General features: G+C 42.8%; 1 protein-coding gene across 2 annotated transcripts in view; it reads right to left on the bottom strand.

Moving 5' to 3' along the window:
- RFTN1 (raftlin, lipid raft linker 1) overlaps positions 1-15058 on the bottom strand; it is a 119309-nt gene that overhangs the window by 3226 nt on the left and 101025 nt on the right. For both annotated transcript variants that reach the window (XM_087746952.1, XM_087746998.1), the window contains exons 8-9: positions 4092-4195; positions 2594-2675 (exon numbers count right to left, since the gene is read on the bottom strand). In XM_087746952.1, coding sequence (XP_087603078.1) covers positions 2594-2675; positions 4092-4195 — 186 coding nt within the window. The remainder of the gene's footprint in view (positions 1-2593; positions 2676-4091; positions 4196-15058) is intronic.

The following is a 15058-nucleotide window of genomic DNA, read 5'->3' as shown; positions in this document are numbered from 1 at the left end:
AACTCAGGGATGGGTTAGGAGGCGATGTATGGATGGCATAAATAATCTCATCAGGACATTCAGCAAATTCAGCTCTGGTCCAAAAGCCATTTTTTCCAGTGCAACCAGGTTTGTGCCGAAGTTGGTCAAAAGAAGGACTCGTGTTCATACATTTTTGATCTAGCTATTTATTCCTTAATCAAAAAGCCATTCGAAACCTATTAAGTTTATTAGATTACAAAGATGGAGCAATGCTCTTTCCTCCTGCTAGCCAGAAATTAATGCAAAAAGGAAAAAAAAAAAAGAAAAAGAAACTGGCTTTCACAAAATTCTTCTTGGTCTTACTTAGAGGAAGTTATCTTTCACTTAGATACTACAATTTAGAGAAAGAGGAAAGATAACATCTCTGTTCTAGAGCTCAACTGTTTAAAATTCAGAGACGCCTGAATATTTTCCTCTTTGATTTGCAGAAGTGCTGGGCACCCACAACTCCCCTTTAGCTCAAAGCTCTCTTTGACAGAAAGTAAGATCAGGGCCCTAAATGTGACAAAGATCAAACTGTAGGAGACTCTGTGTGTTATGTGCAGATGTATGTGTATTTAATCAGGTATTTATATTGTTTCACAAAAATGCATACAGCCAGTTTCTGTTGAAATAAGCATCACTGTTGTAGAAAGTGAATGAACACGACTACCTATCACTGACTGAATATTGCACTAATAAGAGTACTTCTGTCTTACTGAAGAGAAAAATAAGTTGTGCCACTCCTTGCATGTTTCCTTTTCTGCTCTGGCTAAACTGAACAGCAGTTGGTTGGTGTGCACAGATAGGATGGATCAGTTTCCAACACTGCAATGGCCTTTTAATCCTATCAGCCGATTTCCCTCCTCTGAGGGTTACCTGTAAACATTTTAGACATGCCGTGTCACAAGTTAAAAAAACCCTGAGAGCCTCTGACGTTGTATGTGCAGAATATTCAGCAACTTAATCAAATGCCGGGTTTGGCATCTTTGAAGTGACTCACAGCCACCACTTACAGACGTTGAACTGGTCTTACATTTCTGCATATAACTATAAACAATGCACCCCATTCTTCCTTGACCTTTGGTATGAAAATGTGCTGTAGTAATTTTTGCCCTCAAATATGTCTATATATTTAATACTGCCAACGAGTAAATCCTTTGTTTTGTCAAACAGACATTGTCAAGTAAGTTTTTATATCCCCGAATGAAAAATTTAAACAAAGTTTTGAGTCATCTGGATGGTATGTGTTTGTTATTATAATACAAGAAAGCAGTATCACACTAATTTCTCTATTTGAAGTCACACAATTGCTTGTTGGTTCCCACCCTTTCCATTAAAACCACACACAGTGGTAGGAAAAGAATGACCAAATACAGGCACTCCAACCCTCATCCCAAGATCCCTTTAATCACCTGACAACAAAGAGAAAAAACAAGAAAGATGGGCTTTGTAACATGTTCACAGAATACTCCGGGCTCCAGCTTTGCTAATGAGAGAGGGTAAATCCTAAATCACAGTCGTGCTCCCAGCGGTTCTCTCCTACTTCAGTCAGTTCAAACACTGTTTTGGTCTCCACCGGATCTAAAAGACAACTTTCACAGAACCTGGCTCCAAACCAGTGAGGGGTGTATAGATGAAAACTATCCGTAATTATCCAAAATGTTGGGTAAAATGCTCCTGGTGCTCAGCTCTGCTTAGCATTTCCAATCTCCTACTCTAGCTCAGCTTCTCCAGGGCCTAAGGCGCACCACTCCTTCAGGTGACATCTGGCTAGCCAGCACTCATGTAAGTGCACAGAGCTAGAACAAAACTGAGACTGTATTAATGAGCAACCTCTTCATCATGTGGTTTCAGGGACCCTTTCCATACTTCGCTTGGCTTTTCTGATCCCTCTCTGCCTACTGAAAGGGCAAGGCAAATTTGAGTACTATAGGAAGGTCAGCACTTTCCCAGTTTCCAGTCCTTGTATTTCCCTCTCAGCTGTACGGTGTGACAGGTTTGGGCAGGGATTCCCACAGCTGCACATTTAAAAATGGAAATGGGAATACATGTGTGTATCCACGTATGTACATCATTAGCTGTCAGCTACATTCTCGGATAATTTAGCTGGATTCAGGGGGCTTTTTTTGGTTAAATTCTAGCAGAAATCATTAACATTCACACAACAGATAGAAACACCAGCCGAGACCAGGCCTACGTTGTGCTAGGCTTTACCAAAACACGTAGCAAGAAAGAGAGAGCAATTTAAATAGAAAAGACAGGCAATGGGTGAGAGAAAACAGTATTGGTTCCACCTTGCAGGCAGGGAGTATGGGCAGAGAATTTTAGGTCATGTGTGGAGGTTTATGGCTGAGCTGTAAAAAGAAATCTACGTCTTTTCTGCTGCTGTGAGTTCAACAGAGAATGAAATATAAGAGCTTTCACATCATTTGAGCATTTTTTGTTTCTTTCGTTTGAACAGTTCAGTTGTGTCTTGCTGCTGTAGCACAGAGATGTTGCATAGGCCATTTTTACTTCTATGGGAAATCAATTACAATATTAAAATACCGCCAACAAAAAACAAAGAAACCAGGAACTCAAGGTTATTTACCTTAGATTCTTTCTTCTTTGCTTTCTGGGGCAAAGAAGGTCTCTGAAGAAATACAATTTGCTTTGTAGATAAATTCCCCTCCCTGAAAAGAAACAAATGCACACTCCTGAGAATGAATTAAATTCACATCCAGCATCATTCAAAGCAAAAATCCATCTCAGTCATTTATTTCTGCAGGTCAAAGAAGAACAAAATGAAGAATGACCTGAACATTGCCTGTCCCCAGTGCCTCTGAGCAGCCTGGTATTTGGGGGAGGGAAAAGAGCAACTCTTTGGCCTGATAGAGCCCCTCAGCCTGTGACACACTTTTGCTGAATGTTTTAGCATTAGTGTGTAAACACAGAACACATTGTTTGGAACAAAAAGCAAGAAACCCAAACGCCCTGGTGCCTGTGTGTAGCAGCGTCTCAGCAACACCGGCGTGCTCCCGCTCCCTCCCGGGGCACCGATCCGGAATGGGGCTGGGTGCTCCATACAGGCCTGCAGCATGGCAGGAGGCACAACCAAATGTCACCAGCGGTTAGAGTGGGTGGGTGCCCTTCTGCACCGTCAGCCTGACCTGTGTTACTGAAGTTAAAAATGGGATACAGAAAGCTAGGAGAGAAAGAAAACTATATTTACCTTTAAGAGACAGGGCTTACAAATCATAATTATGATTTTGCATTCACTCCTATATTTAAACATATATGAAAAACTTAAATATCATTTTTCCCCCAGTACAGATGGCCTTTACTTTTTAGGCTTTTATGTGTAGGAGTAGTCTTCATCTAGACCTCATAAAGAACTGGGCGTATTTTTACTCTTTTAAGATAAAAAATCATGACTGATTATATTGGTGTAGATATAAATATATTCCTGACCAGTGAAAATCCAGAATGCGCCATCTTCATGATTAACAAGTGGGATGATTATTTTTCACCACAGTTATGAAGAGTATTTTTATATGATTTGCATTTATATTTAAAAACTCGGAATTTTAATAATAGCAAAGTAGACTGCAGAATGATTATATATGCAAACAAGGCTACTAGAGTAATGATACACCAATCTCACATGGTTCTGCTCAGCTAGACTGTGTATACCAGTGGCATTAGACAAACATCGATTAAGAATAAAATTACTTGTCTTCACATAGGCAGCATCTCACTCTAAATGTTATCACAGGTTTTGTCTTTGGCCTAAGAGGAGTTACTGGGAGATACAGAGCAGGAATTTTACAATCAAGGAGTTTACAGAGAGGTGAAGACAATACCCAGAAAATTTATGCCGAAACCACACTGCCACCTTGCAGTATTTTGCCCACCAGACATGTGCTTCCTGCCCCACGCAGCTCGTGCTGCTCCGAAAACCGAGAGAACGGCTGCAGCAGGGTTTGCAAGAGCAGCTATGGCGTGCATGCAAGGCAATCCATGCTAACTGCACGGAGAATTGCTTGGAGGGACTGTGGTGCTCGTACGCGACTTCCCTGGCCGAAAGGCAGTGCCCATCCCCTCCCTACCTGTTTGTCTTCACAATCGGAGTAGGAAGCACGCACGTCAGCTGCCAGCCATACACGGCAAGGGAATTCAGCAGCGGAACATAATCTGTCTGCACTTCAACTCCCTAGGAAAGAAAAATCAACAGCATCATCACTTGGAGTGCGACATTCAGTTTGACACAAAAAAAACCCAAACAAAAAACCCAAACAAACAAACAAAAAACCCAAGAAAAAATACATGTGTGGGTTTTCTGGGAGGGAGAAAGGGGTTTTGTAGTGCAGTGGGTCGTTTTGTATGTTCAGCTAGGCAGGAAGGAAAATGTTCGAAAACATGAGACGCAGGACCGATCGCCTCTACATCCTAAACTGTTAAATGAGTTTGTTTAAAATGGTAAACATCTGTGATCTTGTTTTTTACACTGCCTGAGTCATCCATCTAGCTTTAGATAATTCCAGGACAGGACAAATTCATTGTATTTTATCAATTATCTTTTCCCAAGTAAAATGATATTCAAGTAGTTAAAAAACAACAACATTGCTTTGCTTGGATTCTGCTCTTGTCTAGGCCAGAGTCAATCTTGAAGATCTGTACCGAAATCAGTCGTGTTACTCTGCTGTGATGGATCAAAAGCAAAATAGCCAACAACAACAAAAATAAAATCTAAGTACAGGTCTATTGCTTTTATCACCATAAATATGCAGCGTTTCCTTGCTACTTTGAATCAGGAAATCTGTGGGCGAGAACGAAAATGTTGCTTTCCAGTGCAGAAGTCTGGCTCCAGCTGCCGATCTACCCAGCAGAGCCCTGCTAATTCCCTTTCTACTGGACGGCAAACCCTGTAATTCACACAGAAAGAACCACTGGTGATTTCAACAAAGATTGCTCCAGTGAGGTGTCTAATTGCCAAGACTTTCAGTAATTTAACAAATAGATGCTAGAGCATATTTACTAGTTTTTAATTCTAATAAACACAAAGCAGGCAAACGGTAACTACTAGTCTCTACAAATATAGCTGTCTCCCTTTGGAATAACAATTATATTTGCCAAAAAGCTCAGGCACTTACACTGGTTTCATGTGCACGCAAGGAGTTTTAACTGCCAATTCTCAACACTGGGTAAGGCACAATAGTTCTGCAGCTCCAAAAAAATCCATTTATTCCGCAGTAATAAAATAGTCATTTGATCAGAACTAATCCAAATCCTGCTGTAGTTATTTCAAGGTATTTTAGTGAAATCCAGTCTCAGCTATTCCTTTCTGCTAACGAATGTAATTTAGGTCACTTGATATCTTCATAACTGAATGACTGCCTGACTATACCTATTAAAAACCTGATCATGACTACAAATGCAAAGAGCTGAAGAAGCTGCATCGCTCCCGCTTAAAAAGGAGAATGTTTAAAAACTCTACTCCGGAAAATGCACGCAAGAGAGCACTCTACTAATGTCACTTCTGACTTCTGTACAGAGGCTTTCAGGGACTTAAGAGAGATACTGCTACTTTACAACATCACCATGTACAGACCAGAACTGCTGTCCCCAGGAGAGGAAAGAGATGCCCTGCAAGAGGGGGAGCAATACCGTGTGGCCTTTGACTTGTGTCCTCTGAAGCGATCAGGGCTTATCCTACAGCTGTGATCACGGTAGATTCAGAGTCTCCTCAGACGCCCATTTCCCTCCACAAGATGGATATTTCCAGCCTCTTTCCAGTTTTTAAAATAGAGTGTCCAAGTGTAATGCAATAATTATGACATATCTAGATGCCTTTAAGAGCTAATGTCTCAAGAAAACACATTAATAACACACTGAGATTTATGAGATTGGTCAACAACGCCTTCCAAAAACAAAGATGAAAATATGCAACTTGAGCATTAAGAATAAGGTCGGAGCATCCACCATCACAAGCCTGCCATGAGGCGCCTGGAAGAACACATAAAAGGATCTGACCAAAACATTCCCTCCATCAAACAGTGTTTGTAGAGGGAAAACCAGAAGGAGCTCACTCATTTAGAGGGTGGAAGACTAGCAGGTCAGGAAAGACTGGCACAGCAGACCTTGTTTGTGCCCCAAGCGACATCTTATGTTGCAAAGAGGATTTCTATTTTGAATTCATTGCCTAAGGTTGGCGATTAGCAAGGATAACCTTCTCCTTGCATCAGGATGTGCAACAAACGTCAAAAATCAGAGGGAGATTACGGCAATGAGGAAGGACATCAATACCACGCAGAGCTCATTTGACTGCTGCAGAAGCCAAATTGTTTCAGGGATGCGCCGTCACTCCTGCCACAGCCCACTGTCCCTGCAGGCTCTGAGTGGCGAGACACGGCTGGCTTTGGACCTGTCTGACTTGTCAGGATTAAGCATCATCTGCAGCGGATGATGTTGTATTTCACAATTCCAGCGGGCAGAAGGGAAAAGAGCAGATAAAGCACGTTCAAAAGTGTAAAGTTATCAGAAATTAAATTTAAGATTAAAGTCCATTAAGCTTAGAGAAAAATTAAAAAAAACCCAAAACCCTGGAAACGCAAAAAACTGTTGAAAGAGTGCTGTATAACTGTTACAAAAAGGTGACCTCTTATTTTTCATATGTGCTGGGACCTGACAGCACAATCTGCGTGTTGGGCTGTTTGGAGGAAGGAAGCGTGTACGTTATGCAGAGGCGCACGCCTCCTCCGAGCTCCACATGCTCTTTAACAAGCTCTCTCTGCCTCTGCACGACACTTCGCTGGAGTCAGACGCTGCGCCTCTTCCCCAGGTCCCTGGGGGAATGAACTACTAATAATTGGCTGCGTTTGAAGATGATAGACAAGAGAAAGGAGTCACTCCTGAATAAAGAGGTGTAATTCATATGGGCTTCAAGCTTTACTTGCAAATACAGATAATTGAAGCTTTCTTTAAGACCACAAGAAATTACTTCTCCCTCCCCCTCCTGAATCATCGGTTGTAATCCTATCCCACGACTGGAATTTGTGTGCCAGCAGGAGTCACGGTTATGCAGACCTTTTAATTGGTGTCATATTAAATGCTTTCCAAAGCAAAAATGCTTCTAAACAAACAACACGCTGGGGGATGTGGGCAGAGGAAAAGTGCCATCTTGTATTCTTTTAATATTTAATACAATAATTAAAATTATTTTATGTACTATTATTTGAGACAATGGAAATAAAATTTCAAACATAGAGTTCCATAAGATGAAACTGCAATGCTCTTTCCAGCTAGCAAATATTGGATTTGAACACCAGTAGAAGTAGAAAGTATGTGCCAGAGCTCTACTGAAAAAGAAGTGTTCAAATAATGCGTCTCAAACCAGGAGACATTTCATTCAGTGAAAGGGTGGAAAATTTTAATTAACTCGCTTCCCACTCTCCTGTGGATGATAAGTAATCTCTGATCACACCTTGAGTGTCAAGAAGCCAGAGCATATTGAGCTAGGTTTTTCCCTTGACTTGCATCACATGAAAAGAATTCATTTTATTTATAGTTGTACTGTTTGTTTTCAGCATTTTCTCCTTTCGCAGCTGCTTCTGCTCATTAGGAAAAAAAAAAAGATTAAAAAATGATAACGCTAATATCTAGGGCAAGCCACACAAACAACTGCACTAACAATTTTTCTTTTCTTTTTTCCCCCTACCGTGGTGATTTTAACCACAGCAAGATAATAAATAAGACAACTACTAAGCTCTTGTGAGACAGAAAGAAGTTCTTCAGAAATCATTCTTTCCTGGGTTAAGCGCATGTGATTTAGTTACAAGGCAGCTATGGATAGTCACTATTTAATATTTTTTTCCAACACAGATTAAAGAGTGGAAGATTGAAAATCCCATTAAATACATCTTAATAAAACCTTTATCGGCAAATCCTAACAGACTGCGTACTAAGATCTACAGACAGATGGCAAAGAGGAGGGGAAGTAAAAAACACGAGTCGCTTTGAAAGTGTTACCTACTGTTTGTGGGGGAAAAGGAGCAGTGTGTTCAAACCCAGCTCCTCACGAAAAAGAGAGGGGAGAGCCCGCGAGGGCGGCAACGTGCACCCCCAGCCAGGGCTGGTCACCAGTCCCCGCTGCTGCCAAAGCCAGAGCTTTCTCCGAGGGCACTGAAGGGAGGAGGAGGAAGTGGCGAAGGCAGGACTTGCACCTCAGTGGAAAACAGGGAAACTGAATATATGGGCTGCCTGAGAATGACCCGGGAAAAGCATGCTGCAAATGTTTTATGTTTGCAGAAACACAGCTGACAAGGAGACTAAATCCAAGCTCTAAATTTGTGAATTATTCGCCTTTTTCCTTTTTAGACTTCTTCCAAAAGGTATTTTCTGCTAACAATATAACATTATCGATCCATTAAAAACACTTTTGAAAGCAAAAGAGAAGTTTCGCGACTGTTTCAGCAAAAAAAGTTGGACTATGCTCCTCCAGTATTGAGCTGCTCCTAAATTTCCACGTGTAATACACCACAGCACCTTGCTAGCACACACTTGCTACACACCCATTAGCTGCATCGCAGAGGGGTGTGGAACGGCTCCCGCACCCTTAGAAACCACCAGTGGCTTTTGACAGCAGATGGGTCACTCACCAACACAGACTAGCTGCCAAATTGGGACCCTAGTGGAAAGTTGGTAGAAAAAAAAGTAATAAATAAATCCACAGACAGGCTTTTTGCTCATTATTCTGGGCATATGTAATTTAGAGTTATTTATGATTACTTAATATATGTGAATTCATGCACTGTGAAATATTTTGAGAATATAATAAGGCTGTAACACTATACGGGGTAGCATCCTACTAAGACGTTTTTTCTGCAATTCAGATGTATCCAGTCACAATGTCAATACACACACAGGCTGCTGAGTAGCATTCACATCTGTCTCCACGTCTAGGGTAAAATAAAAAACAACCAAAAAACCCTCCTGTGCCCACAAAGCCCACTTCTCTCAGTGGATTCTGTGCATGCAAATCCTACCTTCTAGCATATATATAAACTAACAAAAACATTTGAGTGCTCCTGATATTGCCTGCACCTGTAACACAGAAGCACCTTTGCACAGCAACAGAATTTTGCATTTATAGAAGCACAGGATAGGTAGCAAAAGCTCCACAAAGTGAACATGTTGACATGGAGGGTTCTCCACAAAGGAGGCATGGAAACATCTTATGAAATGGATTAAACTTACTATTGCATAGGCAACGTGCACATGATAGGACAACTCCACATAATTGGCCATGGAGCACAAGAAATAAATGTGATCTAGCAATCCATCAGTACAATTTCTTAAGTAACTCTGGCATTTTTAGTTTCACAATTCCTGCAACACTTGTGTGCTGTACCTTAAGGTGAGCGCTGATTCTACTGTTTGTCCATCGACTGTTTTTGGGAAAAAAATCAACATAGAAAAACACTACCTGAGAACTTGTATACTCCCGGGTGCCTTACCACACACAGCTTAATCATCTCCATGCAGCTTCCCCAGCATAATTTCCTTTGGTTATAATTTATTCTCAAACAAAAGTTGGCTTTTGCAAAATAGCTTTGTGCACCACTCCACCGCTATCATAGAATCATAGAATCGTCAAGGTTGGAAAAGACCCTTAAGATCATCGAGTCCAACCGTTAACCTATCACTGCCAAGTCCATCACTAAACCATGTCTTCAAGCACCACATCTATCCGTTCTTTAAATACCTCCAGGGATGGAGACTCAACCACTTCCCTGGGCAGCCTGTTCCAATGCTTGACCAACCTCTCGGTGAAGAAGTTTTTCCTAATATCTAACCTAAACCTCCCCTGGCGCAGCTTGAGGCCGTTTCCTCTCATTCTATCACTCGTTACTAGGGAGAAGAGACCAACAACCACCTCGCTAAAACCTCCTTTCAGGTAGTTGTAGAGAGCAATAAGGGCTCCCCTCAGCCTCCTCTTCTCCAGGCTAAAGAAACCCAGCTCCCTCAGCTGCTCCTCATAAGACTTGTGCTCTAGACCCTTCACCAACTTCGTTGCCCTCCTCTGGACACGCTCCAGCACCTCGATGTCCTTCTTGTAGTGAGGGGCCCAAAACTGAACACAGTACGCAAGGTACGGCCTCACCAGTGCCAAGTACAGGGGCACGATCACCTCCCTGGTCCTGCTGGCCACACTATTCTTGATACAGGCCAGGATGCCATTGGCCTTCTTGGCCACCTGAGCACACTGCTGGCTCATGTTCAGCTGGCTGTCAACCAACACCCCCAGGTCCTTTTCTACCAGGCAACTCTCTAGCCACTCCTCCCCCAGCCCGTAGCGTTGCATGGGGTTGTTGTGACCGAAGTGCAGGACCCGGCACTGAGCCTTGTTGAATCTCATGCAGTTGGCCCCGGCCCATCGGTCCAGCCTGTCCAGGTCCCTCTGTAGGGCCTTCCTACCCTCCAGCAGATCGACACTCCTGCCCAACTTGGTGTCATCTGCAAACTTACTGAGGGTGCACTCGATCCCCTCATCCAGATCATCAGTGAAGATATTGAACAGGACTGGCCCCAGCACTGAGCCCTGGGGAACACCACTCGTGACCGGCTGCCAACTGGATTTGACTCCATTCACCACCACTCTCTGGGCTCGGCCGTCCAGCCAGTTTTTAACCCAGCGCAGAGTGCACCCATCCAAGCCGTGAGCAGCCAGCTTCTCCAGGAGAATGCTGTGGGAGACTGTGTCAAATGCCTTACTAAAGTCCAAGTAGACAACATCCACAGCCTTCCCCTCATCCACTAAGCGGGTCACCTTGTCATAGAAGGAGACCAGGTTAGTGAAACAGGATCTCCCTTTCATAAACCCATGCTGGCTGGGCCTGATCCCTCGGTCGTCCTGCACTTGCTGCATAATGGCACTCAAGCTGATGTGCTCCATGACCTTCCCTGGCACCGAGGTCAGGCTGACAGGCTTGTAGTTCCCCAGATCCTCCTTCTGACCCTTCTTGTAGAGGGGCGTCACGTTTGCTAGCTTCCAGTCATCCGGGACCTCCCCGGTTGACCAGGACTGCTGATAAATAATGGAGAGTGGCTTGGCCAGTTCCTCTGCCAGCTCCCTCATTACCCTCGGGTGGATCCCATCTGGGCCCATGGACTTGTGCACATCCAGGTGGAGAAGCAGGTCTGTGACTGCCATCTTTTCAACAACTGGGACTTCACTCTGCATCCTATCTCCATCTCCCAGCTCAGGGGCCTGAAAAACCCGAGGATGACTAGCTTGACTATTAAAGACTGAGGCAAAGAAGGCATTAAGTACCTCTGCCTTCTCCTCATCCTTTGTGGCAAGGTTACCTTCTGTATCCAACAAAGGAGGGAGATTCTCCCTGGCCCTCCTTTTGTCACTGACATATTTATAAAAACTTTTTTTGTTGTCTTTAACGGTGGTGGCCAGTTTAAGTTCCAGCTGCGCCTTCGCCTTTCTGATCTTCTCCCTGCATATCCTCACAACATCCTTGTAGTCCCCATGAGAGAAACGCAGCTGAAGCACAGCCTGCCTACTGCCACCAGTTCAGGCAGTAGGAGAGCAAACGTTGGCACTGCCCTTCACTTACATGCAGGCTGCACATGCAATTTACGGGGTCCCAGCGCCTGCTTCCTGTGTGCCCCAAAATGCTGAGACCCCTCCCAAACCTGCCTGGCAGCAGCACGGCATCAAAGAGGTGCATTAGCCAGGGCACTACTGCATGGCTAAAGGTGACCTGCTGCAGAAAAGAAACATGACTTGTGCCCTGCGTGGTTTTTTAGGAAGTGCAAAAGAGGACTGAAATACTTTTCCTCAGCTTGTTCTTAAGTGGAGAGTTCAGATCTTGTATGCTCGCTTTTTCCTGAAAGATTTTATGGGTGAGCAGAGAACTAATTCTTATCTCTGATCTTGTCACACACCTAAGCAAACCGTGACAGATAGGAATTGATTTTTTTTTTATTCAGACTGGTTTAAATCCTGTGCTTTTCTGCCTGTTTAGTTGAAGTGCCCTTTACTCACATGGAAGAAGTGTTCGCTTTGCTAGATGTTCAATACTGCAATTATCAGGAAAGTTCCAAATTCATATTGCTAGATTTTATTACTGAATTTATCAACAAAACCAAAGAAAGATTAGCCTGTGCATTTTAATCCTATATAGAGCATATGTCTACTGCATTCGGTAGACAAATATGTATGTATACATGCTGCTTTTGTATCTTACTTAAAAGAAAGAAACGAGAACTATAAAAACTTGTTGAAGATAACAGGCTCCTGAAGGTTTTTGTTCAGCTTTTCCTGAAAAGCAACAAGGGGCAAAATGCTGAAGTATTACACCCAGGCAACATATATGTCCTTTGGGTGGTACAGAGGGTCACATACACAACTGCATTTCATGCCCATCGCCATCAGCTCCTTTGCTGACCTGGTCAGGCCTTTCTCCCATGGCTAGAGACAGCAGAACATAGCTTAACTGATGTATGACCTAAATCAGATTTACAGACAAATCAAATCCTCATTTCCAGGGAATTTGTCTCAAGGCTTACATTAAAGCAACTTGCAACCTAGGCTCAGCAGAGATAATTTTTTAAATCTTTTGATATGTTGCACTTTAAAAGGTTTACCATGTCTACAGTGGACACTGACCCCCATTCAGTTATGCCAGGGAAATGGCAACACCATGATGCATTAGAGATTTTCACTCATGTCAATACACCAAAGATATGATATAGCAGAAAATAAAAAAGTGATGAATCACCAGCTGAAAATTTTCAATGAGAAAATACCTGTAAATTAAGGATAATATTTTCAGAATGAACAAGGCTTCAGAAGCAGAACAATGCAGAAATCTAAAATAAATGTTATAGCAGTCAACTTTAAAGACAGCATTAGCTGTTTTGTCTTGGGTAATGGGGAAGAGAAGGTGACAGATTAGAGTTGGGGAGAGGGAAATCATGCAGGCTCTGATTAATCAGAGCTGTCTACCCACATTTGCCTACACAAGCAGAATTAAAGCCATCAAACAAGTTTCAGTGCTAGATCTCAGAGGCTGCGGTCGAAATAATGTGCCCTGACACTTTTAGAGTTAAAGTGACAGGGATGAGAGCAGCATTTTGTCATTAGAAGTCCTGTGGTCATTTGCAGAGGATGCCACAGCTCTACTTTGAGAAGAAAGAGTTAAATTACTCAGAGCTATTACATCCTGTCTGCTGCTTGGCGGGACCACATACTGTGACAGCTGCAAGCTTTACATCCTCTACAAACTGACATTTTACACACACAGAGAGTGCATCACACTGTTCAGCTTGTTTTCTCTATTAGCCTTAGCAATTAAAAAGGCAGCACTTTCTCTGTTAAAAGGTGTGCTAACCCCTCTCTTTTGCCTTTATGGCTAAACAACAGAACTTTACCTTTTCATTTAGAAAGGTTCTCTTTTTATTACTAAGAGCATCGATACATGCTGCATGTCTTCCTTTTTACAGCAGCTTTCTTTTGCTGTGGCTGGGATTCTTTTGTTTGTTTCTTCTTCTTAATTGGGATACAGCACAATAAATTTACATTCAGCTCAGACCACATCTGAACAAGTCCATAGCCCATCCAGATAATCAAATCTAATACAAATTTAAAATAAGGATCCATTATACACATTTATGTCATGCTGCCCATCAGGGCTTCTTCCACTGCCTTGGTACCAATGAAAAGGACAAATGGAAAAGGTTACTCTAGATCAGAGCTGAACCTATAGGAAAAAAAAAAAAAGTAAGTCTATATTAATGAGTCATTCCACTGCTCCATAATTATCTCTGTCTGTGATAATTATATTTTGAAGTACGCATAATGGAAGCAAAGTCCTTACTGGCTTTCGGACATCTTCTGTCACTACTGAACTCTGTCTCCTTCCCTCTACATCCCCCATTTTACAGTCCCTTCCTCTGCCACTGCATTATTCCATGTTTATGGTAAATAAAGGTGAATTCTGGCAGGGTTTAACAGAGAGGCAACTTAGTCTTCTGGGTGCAACACTGGGCCAGTGCCTACAGATCCCCTGGCTTCCAGTATTTCTTTCATTCGATGACTCTACCTACCTGTGCCTATTATGTCTCAGAAAGTATGAGGCATGAAATATCCAGGCAGTTATTTAAATGTCAGGAGAAGAAAACAGAGGTGGTCAGCTCTGCTCTTCCTCTAAATGCATAAGACCCTTGCAAGAGTTCCCCAATGCCTCAATCTCCTTCCTTCAGCAGGCTTTTTCTTCTCCATATGCTTCCACTTTCAGGTTGGTGGGTAACATGGTCATAATGTCCCCAAAAGAGGGGCACTCAATCTCAGAAGAGCCAAACTGCCAGGGAACACACAGCATTCAAATTTTAAATTACAGCAGAGACTAATCTGATCATACTGACAAGCTGTGTATATGCTATCAGTCAGTTTCTGAAATTGCACATACCAAATCTTATCTCTGGAACAAGAGATTCTCCATGTTAGCCCTCACACAGACATGGTGTGCAGCACTCAGCATCTCTTGACACACCAGATGGAGGCTGATTCCTTAATCTGTTGACCAGCTGTGTCTCCAGCACAGAATTGCTAGAATTGAAGGCAAATGATACTCCACCTACCAGGGCTCTAACGCTTCAAGGGGCCCTTCTAGAAGATACTCTTCTGCTGTGTCCTAGTGTTGTGGTCACCACTCTGCCATCACAATATCCCCATTATCAGATGCTGTCCTTGTCATGTAGCTTGAGACAAACCTTCTTGTGTCCGCACAGAGCAAACTAAGAGGTGCGTAGGGGCCATTATGCATAACTTTGTTGCAATACCCTACTGAGACAGAGAACCTTTCACTGGTTGTCTAAGAGCCAAACTGGTTCAGACTAAGAATCCATTTAACGCAGAAAGCTGTCTCCAACAGGGCTATAAGTGACAGCTAAGGAAGAGTAATATATATCAAGGCAAGCATGCAGGATACCTGCCCCAAATATTTTGTGTACTTCCTCTCAGCACATCTGGTTTAGTTTCTGCTGAAAGGAATCCAGCCTG

The sequence above is a fragment of the Nipponia nippon genome, unplaced genomic scaffold (genome assembly GCF_047370975.1).
Source record: "Nipponia nippon isolate SJK-2023a ecotype South Korea unplaced genomic scaffold, ASM4737097v1 scaffold_1, whole genome shotgun sequence".
Lineage (NCBI taxonomy): Eukaryota > Metazoa > Chordata > Aves > Pelecaniformes > Threskiornithidae > Nipponia > Nipponia nippon.
This window is presented reverse-complemented; position numbering and strand designations above follow the sequence as displayed.